Source organism: Catharus ustulatus, chromosome 16, assembly GCF_009819885.2.
Source record: "Catharus ustulatus isolate bCatUst1 chromosome 16, bCatUst1.pri.v2, whole genome shotgun sequence".
NCBI classification, from domain to species: Eukaryota; Metazoa; Chordata; class Aves; order Passeriformes; family Turdidae; genus Catharus; species Catharus ustulatus.
This window is the reverse complement of record NC_046236.1, coordinates 12,422,557-12,431,988: the sequence shown is the minus strand read 5'-3', so window position 1 is coordinate 12,431,988 and position 9,432 is coordinate 12,422,557. Positions and strand designations below refer to the sequence as shown.

The following is a 9,432-nucleotide window of genomic DNA, read 5'->3' as shown; positions in this document are numbered from 1 at the left end:
GGCGGCGCGGGCTCCTCCCCACGCGGGCGGCGGCGCTCGCTGTGCGAGGGGCCGGGGCCGCGTGTCCCCCGCCCCGCCGCGGCACCGCCACGACCCCGCGCCGAGGGCTCCGGGTGCCTCCCGCCGCCCCCGGCTCCGCGCAGCCTCTCGGAGCGGCCGCGCCCCCGCCCCCTCCCCGGGCAGGGCCTGCGGGCCGCGCCCTGCCGCCCCCACCCCCTCCCCCGGCCGGCCGCTCCCTCCCTCCGCCGAGCCGGAGCGAGGAATGGGCGGTCCCGGCCCGTAGCCCCGGGCTGCGGCTGCTCCTCCTCCCGGTCGCAGCGTCTCGGCGGCCTCCGCCCGATGCTGGCGGAGCTCGGGGTCTCGGCGGCGGCGTTGTGAGCGCTCCGGCCGGGCCGCCGCCGCCATGTCCGGCGTGGTGCGCACCCTGAGCCGCTGCCTGCTGCCGGCCGAGGCCGCGGGCCGCGCCGGGGAGCAGCCGCGGAGGGACGGCAAGGAGCGGAGCCGCGATGCCGAGCGGGAGGCGCGGCGGCGCAGCCGGGAGATCGACGCGATGCTGGCCCGGGAGCGGCGCGCCGTGCGCCGCCTCGTCAAGATCCTGCTGCTGGGCGCCGGCGAGAGCGGCAAGTCCACCTTCCTCAAGCAGATGCGGATCATCCACGGCCGCGAGTTCGACCAGAAGGCGCTGCTGGAGTTCCGGGCCACCATCTACGAGAACATCCTCAAGGTGAGGGGCGGCGGAGGGGGGCGGTGGAGGCCGGCACATCCCGCAGCGCCGGGAGCTTGGGCCGTGCCCGGAGTCGGAAAAGGAGCTGAGGGCTGGGCCGGGGCTGCGCCCCCCGCCCGTCCCGCCGCTCCCGGTGCCCGCTCCTCGGGAAGGGCTCTCGGTGCAGGTGTTTAGGAGGGCGGGGACCTTTGTGCTGCTGGCGGCCCGGGGAATGCGGGTTCCGCCGTTACCCGGCTAAAGATTTGCTTTAAAAGGCTCAAAGGAAATTTCCCTGCAAAGGGGACTGAGAAAAGCTTTGTGGAAACGCAGAGGAAAGAGGATATAGGTGTGGCCTGCCTTCTGGAAAAAACATTATGAGAGCATCCTCGAAGTCGGAATTGGAGAAACTTGAAGGTTTGAAGCGATGAGTAGGAACTTCTCTGCTTTTGCAAAGTATCCCCAGTCTGTGCACCTCGAGATGGGACAAGAAGGGGTCCTTGTACAGTTAAGGCTGCGAGTGGTTCTTACTTGGAGCATCTTTAGAAAGGAGGGGAGTGTAGGCCCGCAGAGTTGGGCAGTGTGGGGTCTTATCAAACCTGGAGCTGAAGTGGAAATAACTTTGGTTGGATGCCTTTGCAGGGAAGTTTTAGTTCAGTGTGTGTGCGGGTTTTATAGTGCTGGCAGTGTGTGTCTGTAGTGACTGGAGACTATAAAAGCTGCTGTGGTACAGCCCTTGGTCTACAGACCAATAGTTCCATAACTAGGGAAAACCAGCTTGGAAATTTGGAAAACCAAATACTGTTCCTTTCAGGGATACCAGCATTGATGCCCTGTGTGAGTAGAAGTGATCACGTTTCAGAAAGCACCTGAAGATACATAAAAAGCTCACTCAGGAGTGTTTCTCTCTTCCTAATCTTTCCCTAAAAGAAATGCTGCTTTCCTGCCTATATTTTTCTGTAGGACCGTCTCCATTCTTTTGTGGGCATGGATGTGTGAGGCTCTGTGAGATTTCATAGAAAGTTAAAGGAAAGGGAACTGTGCAAGTTAAAGATAACGAGTTACTTTTGAGTTTCCAGATTTGTGTTTAAATAGGAGCTTTATGTGCACTTAATAACTGCACGCATACAATGACTCTTGTTTTTAAGAATGCTGCTATTCCATAAAGGGCTTTCACTTCTGTTAATGATCAGGAAAATGGTTGTCTAATTTTCTTTCCCTTTTTTTTGTCCATTTTCAGGCTGGAGCCCATTAACTGCAAGAAAGTTGAAATTCAGAAGCTTCTCTCTGATTTTAGTTATGTGAGCAAAGAGCGTTACGATTTTTGAAATCTATGTGCCTAGAAATGAGTCTTATTTTAGCTCTTAATGCTTATAGTGGTCCTGTCAGTGATTTTTATGTTTTTTTACTGCTACTTATTTCAAGTAGTAGCAGAAGCTTTTAGGGAAGCAGTTTGTGAAAATGGAAAAAATCTGAGACTCCTTCCTCTTTAAGTTGTCTAAGCAGTAGCAGTTATAGTAAAATGATGTAATATTTTATGCATGCAGAAGGTGTAGAGCTTTCAGCAGTAGAACTTGGTGTGCTCTGGAAAGGAAAGTGTCCCCTTGTAGTAGAGGAGGCAGAGTCACACACTTGAAACACTTGTTTGCTGGATGGCTCCAGGTAGATTGGCAGAATTCAAAGGAGAATCCTGGTCCTCCGGCAATCAGGTGTTCTGGTAGTTAACAGCTCTTCTTGGACTATGTAAGTTGAACCTTTTAAACTTCTAATCCTGAAAATAAAGTTTGGAAGTAGCTTTAAAGTGGGTTAATGTGGTTCAGCAGATTGATCACCCTTTTGGCCTTGCAGGTGGTGATTTGGGAGTTAAGGTTAGGTTAGGGTTCTCCTTTAGGTACGGGTCACACTCTTCCTTCCCTTGCTTCTCCAGATAACACAGGTGGCTCTTGCATACAAGAATACAATTTATATTCCCCCTTATAAGTTTTTTGGGGAATGGCTTGGGAATATGGAAAAAGTAGGCAGAAGGAGGAAGGGCAAACAAAGAGAAGAGTCTTCTGCTGGGAAGGCAGTAGATTTTTTTTGCATTTTTGCTCATCAGAGAGAAACCTGATAACACCTTAATATTCTGCCATAATCATCAGGAAGAAATCAAATACCAAGACAGAATAATGGCTTTCAAAACAGAGTGACTGTCAGTGCTTTTGTTTTAGGGTAATTGTGTAATACTCTCTTGCATTAAACTTTGTTCTGTGGATAAACATCCAGTGTTTAAAGTAAACTGATTTAGCTTCTTTCACAATATAAATTGTCAAGTGCACGTGATTGCTGCTCTTTCTATAACAGTGTTTAGACTACAGGTTCTTTTCACTTTTTCAGGAAGTTCAGTGATCACCCGCTAAGACTTAATGAAGCCAAGATCACCGTGTGTTTAACCAGCAATAAAAGATCTCAGATGAATTTTTCATACTAGATGTGGACAATGTGAAGTGGAAATGATCCTATCAAATAGCATTTAAATCTGTGTGACACTGTCAAGTACAGCTGCAGCAACCTTAGCCCGTTTTTCCACACAGCCCTCAGTGTGATCAGACAATGGTCCTGCTAAGCTTCTGCAGCACTGAGATCTGACTTAGAAATGCAGTGTAAATCTCTGGGATTAAATGGTCAATTTTCATTTTCCAGCCATGACTAAACTTTTGTTTGAAGAAGGAGCATTCCTGCTCTCGTAACAGTGCTGGGTATTTCTGAAATGCTTATTGCAGTGGTGTTTAGGTGACTGTACAGCTTATGGAGAATGAAGAAACTGCTTCAGAGAACACAATGTGAAACCTCTTTGAAAATAACAGTGCTGAGTATGAACTGACATTAGTGTCAGCTTCCACTTTGAGTTTTCACCTTCTTGCTTTTCTGATATCTTCTTGATGCTGAGTTCTTTGCTTACCCTGTTCTCTCTGGTTCTCATGTCCCATTTTGGGGAAACCCTAGTCAGAAACAAAATGCTGAAGCAAAATAAACCTATGATACAGAATTTACTTTTCCATTTAGTACAGGTGATGGTTCAGGGCCTTGCTAGCTTTTTCTGGCATTTGTGGGATGGTATTCAAATACAGGAGTTTTGCTTTGGTTTAAGGTAAATAGTCATTGGTTAACTCGGGTTTTGCTTGTTAATCGAGGCTAAGTTTCAAAGTAACTTTTTGGAACTTTTTGATGTTTGAAGTGAAAAGCAGTAGTGTTAATGTTCTGGTATGAGTACACAGGCTTCAGGACTTCAGCACACCCACCTGGAAAAGGAAAGTGCACAGGACAGGGCTGTCTGACTACTGAGGCCTGAATTTTAAGGTGACTCCTGGCTATGCAGAGAAACTTGGAAAACTTTCATGTACCTTAAGTCTCAAATCTAAGCAATGTGTGGTGGTATTACAGAGTATTTTGATGCTTTTCAACTGTAGCTGCAGGAATCTTTTGATACCTTCCATCCAAAACAGATGGGTTGGCCTTGGTAATCTATTTGCTTCCTTTGATAAAAGTTAAAGAGCTCAGACACTCAACGAGTCACAACTCTGATGTTCCTTGTCTAAATGTTTTTTTGTTTCAAGTATGTGAATATCATGCTGCTTAAAAAAACCCAGTTTAGTTGCATAAGAAAATAATTACAGCAATCTACAAGCGCCAGAGTGGTACTTGCACCAGCTTGTTGAGGAGATTTCAATCTGAAGAGAGAAAAAATTCAGCTTTTAAAAGCCTGAAGTATAATCTGTTGAGCTCTTTTGGTAATGTTACTTTTCCTGTTGAGAACGGAAAGACCAGCTCAAAGTTTCAGTATATCCATGAGGGTTTTCTTGTTGTTTGTAGCCTGAAGTGTGATGATTGACTAAGGAATTGAAAAGCCTGGAATTACAGAGGGAAGGACTACAGAGGAAATTATGTGTAATTTCATTTGTGAGCTCTGAGTGGGGGAAAAAACAAGGAAGGATTCTGAACATGTAAAATCTTTGAGGAACAGTCCTTTGGGACTTTTGAGTGCTGCTGCCATACACAAGGGGATACCTGAGAGTATTTCTCCTTGATAGCAGGAATATGAGTGGCAGTAAGGCAAAATAAGTGGCTTATGCTGAAGGCAGCTTTAAGAACTTTAGACTTCTGCAAGTAATACTAAACCTGGACTGTTGCTGGGACTCTGTGTACCTTGAATGTACTTAAATTGTATTTATGGTGCCTGAAGTAAGTTGGTTGTACCTTGTGTCATCAACAAACAAACCAAGAAAACTCTTTTGCAATTTTCAAGCTTCTGCCAGGTACAGATACAAACTCTGGGATGTGGAAACAGGCTATTCCTCAATTTGTTTGGGAGCTGTGCTTGCAAGTGACCAAGTTACTGCTCATTTATAATGTAAGCATATTCCTTCCAGTGCCTACAGCCCCAGGGGGAATACATCAGGGTAAACCCCAGTTGCTCTTTAATTGTCTTGACTCCTCACTTTCCTGGGTTTACATGCAAATGAGTTTGGAAACCCATTAGGAGGTGATGATGGTCACACTCCATCTGTTGCTTCAGAGCTGGGGTCCAGCTGTTTGAGTAGTTGGTCTCAGGACAGTGTCAGTCTCCTTTCTGCTTCTTTTCAGAGGAATGACAAGGAGAGTATAGGAACTGTGATTAATTAGAATATTTTCCTTTAAATTTAATATAGAAGTGCTAAAGTTCTGTACTAGAACAGTTTTTTAATTCTGATTATCTTTTTTTGAGCTTATTTTATTAAGAAAAATAATATTCACTAGTTTATGTAGAAGAGACAAAAAAAACCCTCATGAGTCTTGCTGATTTTGTTGTTCCAGGTTCATTTAATCAATGGATCTCTTACTGACTTCCAGCTGATGTATTTTCCATGTCTTAAATGTAAATTCCATCAACTCTGGTGGTCCCTTTGCATTTGGGGTGTCTCTTATTCAGGCTGGGAGACAGCAATCTCTTCATCATGGCAGATACTGGAAGAGGAGTAATGGTCAGTAGTAAATGATAAATATTCATAGTTGTTCCAAAATGGAGCTCACAATGCTCTTGTGATGTAGTCATTAGTATTGCAGAACATGACTTAGTCCCTGGAGACTGCAGGCACATACTTTGATGTCTTCCAGACAAAAGTTTAGTCACTGGAGTGACTAAATCTGGGAGCTTACATTATATTCACTTGGTTAACTATACATGTAGTTTTATAATTAGCTTGGAAACAGTATTGGCAAAAAATTAGCAAATTGTCCTCTTAAAAATGTTTACAGGAAAACTTGGAGCAAGCTCTAGTTTACATTGTCTGAAAAAGTTGCTAAGTTCAATGCAAATTTCAACAAGGAAAAAGCTGAAAGGAATTGGAGGCTGCAGAGTTTCCACATGAGTTTCCACCACTTGCCTGGTGTTTTTCAGCCCAGTGAAGGTCAGGAGCTGGTCCCATCCTGGCATTAAAAACACTGTCTGAGCACATGTGCCGGGTGCTGGATCCATGAGGGCAGCATGGCAGGGATACGTTTGGAACTGCAGATGCTGTGTCTCCTGTATCTAAGGCATGAGCTAACTGTGGACTGATACTGGTGGGATGGTCTCAGGGCAAGGAGAAAGCTGCTAATGCAGGTCTGAAAGCATTGACTGGCAGCTTTTTGTGAGGTCCTGCACCACTCGTCATCTCTGAGGTCATCATCTCTACCCTGTGCTGAGTTACAAGTAAAGTTTGCAAGTGAGTATTTTCCTTCTGCTGCATTTATCGTCATTTTGCTGGGTTCAGTCAAAGACAAGGACTCTTTTCAGAGTTTCCAGACAAGCAGACATCACTGCTGCTCCCAATCCAGAGACTCGGTGGCTAATCCAAATGTTTTTTAATATTTGTGTTCCTGTGGATTAGGTAAATGACACTTCCCCTTTGTTTCTATTTTTTATTTGTATGCTGGGCTGGAAGGTAGGTCATCTTTGCTGTTTACCCTGCTCTCACCTGGGTGGTACTGGAGTGTGTGAGTGGTGAAAGGACAGACAGAACTGGGAGCCTTTTCGTTGTCTAACTGGGCCAACTGGTGCTGCTCCCACTGCTACCCTTGTCTTGCCTCACAGCAAACTAAATAGCCACTGGAAATCTCTTTGAGTGGCCAGGTTTTTGGTTGTTTGCTTGCTGGATTGTGGGTTCAGGCAAATGACAAACATATCAAAGAGGAGAGGGTGGAACTGCACTGCCAGGAAAGATGCCCCTTTGGATGGTACCTCGTTTTTTGACAGTTCTGTAATGTGAAACCTTATCCTGAATGACATTGGGTTCTCTACTGCTGTAATGCTCCAAGGACATAGATCAAAGAAAATCTCTGTTAATGCATTTATGATAGTGTGCTGTAAAAATCTGATTGTCTTACTATGTTTGTAGTAGGTCAGCTTCTCTGCAGTGTTCCAGACAGCAATTTACAAACAGTGCATATGATTATATTTGCTAACACTGACAACTTTGTTTTTAAAAACTGTGCAGTTGTACCTGTGTTCCTATGGCTGCATCACCTTGTACTGTTCCTCTGGCTCCAAGGAATAACTGTGGGCTGAGGTGGGAGCAATTCTGTTGGCAACAGATCAGATTAATATTGGTCTCTGTGAGATGAGATCCCCAGACTTTTGCCAGCTCCTTGTAACAGCAGTGAGGAAAAACACACAGTAGGAAACACATTTTAATCTCCGTGTGCCTGTGATGTTCCTGTTGGTTTGCAGCCGTAGGAGAAGACAGCAGTGCCTGTTAGCTGTGACCTGGAGTCCCCCAGGGAGTGCTCAGCAGTGATCAGCACTTCTCTCAGGACAATAAGGTCTTAACTGATATGTAGATGCTGGAGATTTCGGGCGTTGCTGTGAGGTTAAACACTATGAATGGTACAGGTGTAGAAAGTAGCTGCTGTAGTATTTCATGTGTAACAGTTACTCTCTTATCTGTGATCTCATACCCAGTAGTAATTCCCTAAAATTATTTTGAGAAAATGCATTGTGGGAGACTCTTCTATTTGTACACAAGCTCTGAGCAGGTTTGCAACACTGAATCAGGTTTTTTGATCCCTTGACTGCTGGTGTGTGCATGGAAGAATCTGGCTTTGCCTATGAGCAAGTGTTCCCTAAACCTGTTGTGCCAATTTTACATTTGGTGCTTAACTGAGGGGTGTTCTCTTGGCCTCTTGAGTTGGTCCATCTGGTGAAGGGTGTGAGGTTTTAGGGATAATGAATACTTCAAGTACTGGAGCATATGAATAATTTAAAAAGTGAGTGTTGTGTTTTATGTAGCAGTGTAAGTACGTGTGTAAGATGTGCTTGAATCACACCACTCTTTAAATACAGGAACGCTTCTTGTCCTGTATTGACAAACATCTCTGACTTCAAGTGACATCAGCTCATGACAACCTTTCTAATAATTCCCACAAGTTCATTTAATCATTATTTAAAAATACAAGAGAACCTGGATTTTTTTCAAAGCTAGGATGCTTTCAAAAGTAAAGGAGAAGAAATGTATTTGAGCCAGTCCTAGTAATGACCGTTTGTGTAAATGCTCTTAAAACCGTCCTGCTGGTGAGTAGCAAACGTGCTCCCAACAGCTGTGCTGTGTCAGGCTGAGGAGCTCAGCCTTTGTCTGTGACATGAAAAAACAACCCACAACCAAAATGGGCTGGGAGCACAAGGCAATGTGATCCTTTGGTGTGCTCCTCCAATTATTGGCAGCCTTTGGTTTCGGAAACTTCTTGAGCCAGGATTTGCATCTGGAATGTAATCGAATAGTCCTCTCTGGACTCTGCTTCCATCTATTCTTCTTCATGGCTTTGGGAGTCCATTTATGCTTTTGGCCAACATCCTGTGTAAATGCATTTGGCTGGCTGGGGGTGTGTAGGGTTCGAGTTTGAACTGTTTGATAACTCGTGTTTGTCTAGCAAAGGGAAGGAGAAAAATGGTCTTTGTCTATTCCCTTTCTGCAAGTTGTTTGTAATTTCTGTGTATTTCTTGTGTGTTATGCTTTAGTTGTCTATTTTCTTCAAATCTGTGTATTTCTAGACTTGGCTTTTTCTTCTGTGTAAGATATGGTGCTTCATGAGAGAGATCTCATCACGCTCTTGTTGCACCTTTTTCTTCTCCTACCCTGATTCCATGCAGGTTTTGTGCATGCCAGGGATTTATGCAGTGACTTGAATATATTAAAAATTATTAAGAAAGGAATGGAACAGAGAATTTCCTATATTTACTCCCTAGCTGGTACTTCCATTATGCTGCTGGTTTTCTATTTTCTAATGCCTGACACTGTCCTTATCTGTCAATTTTAATTCTTCCCATCTGTGCTTATTCTGGGTCCTGCTTTAACTGCAACACAAAAGCTTTGAATCAGTTGAAATGTTCAGAAGTTTATTTCCCATATAAAGTTGTTGCTTCATTTTTTTTCCATAGTCCAAATTTGAAAAGAGAATGGTAATTGATGGTGTTCAACCTCACAAATGAAAGAGTGAATTGACATTCTCTATAGTAGCAGAAAATCAGAAAAACTGTCAGGAAAGGGGTAGGAGAAGTGTCTTGCTTGTATTTCCAGTAAGAGGAAGCCTTTCCTATGGTAACTTGCTCTGTAGATTAATGAGGCAGGGATTATCTAATGCTCAGTGAGGTTGCAAAATACAGTGTTACCAGTAAATCTGAGATGCAAGAATAGCTGTACATAGGATCTAAATTTAGTGATTCTTCTGCTTCTCCTCAT

At 44.5% G+C, this 9,432-nt stretch overlaps 1 protein-coding gene across 1 annotated transcript in view; it reads left to right on the top strand.

Annotated features, from left to right (window-relative positions):
- The first annotated feature begins 242 nt into the window (after positions 1-242).
- The window catches only part of GNA12 (G protein subunit alpha 12), a 40,690-nt gene continuing 31,500 nt past the window's right edge, over positions 243-9,432 (top strand). Inside the window, exon 1 of the mRNA XM_033074111.1 lies at positions 243-724. Coding sequence (XP_032930002.1) covers positions 404-724 — 321 coding nt within the window. The 5' untranslated portion in view covers positions 243-403. The remainder of the gene's footprint in view (positions 725-9,432) is intronic.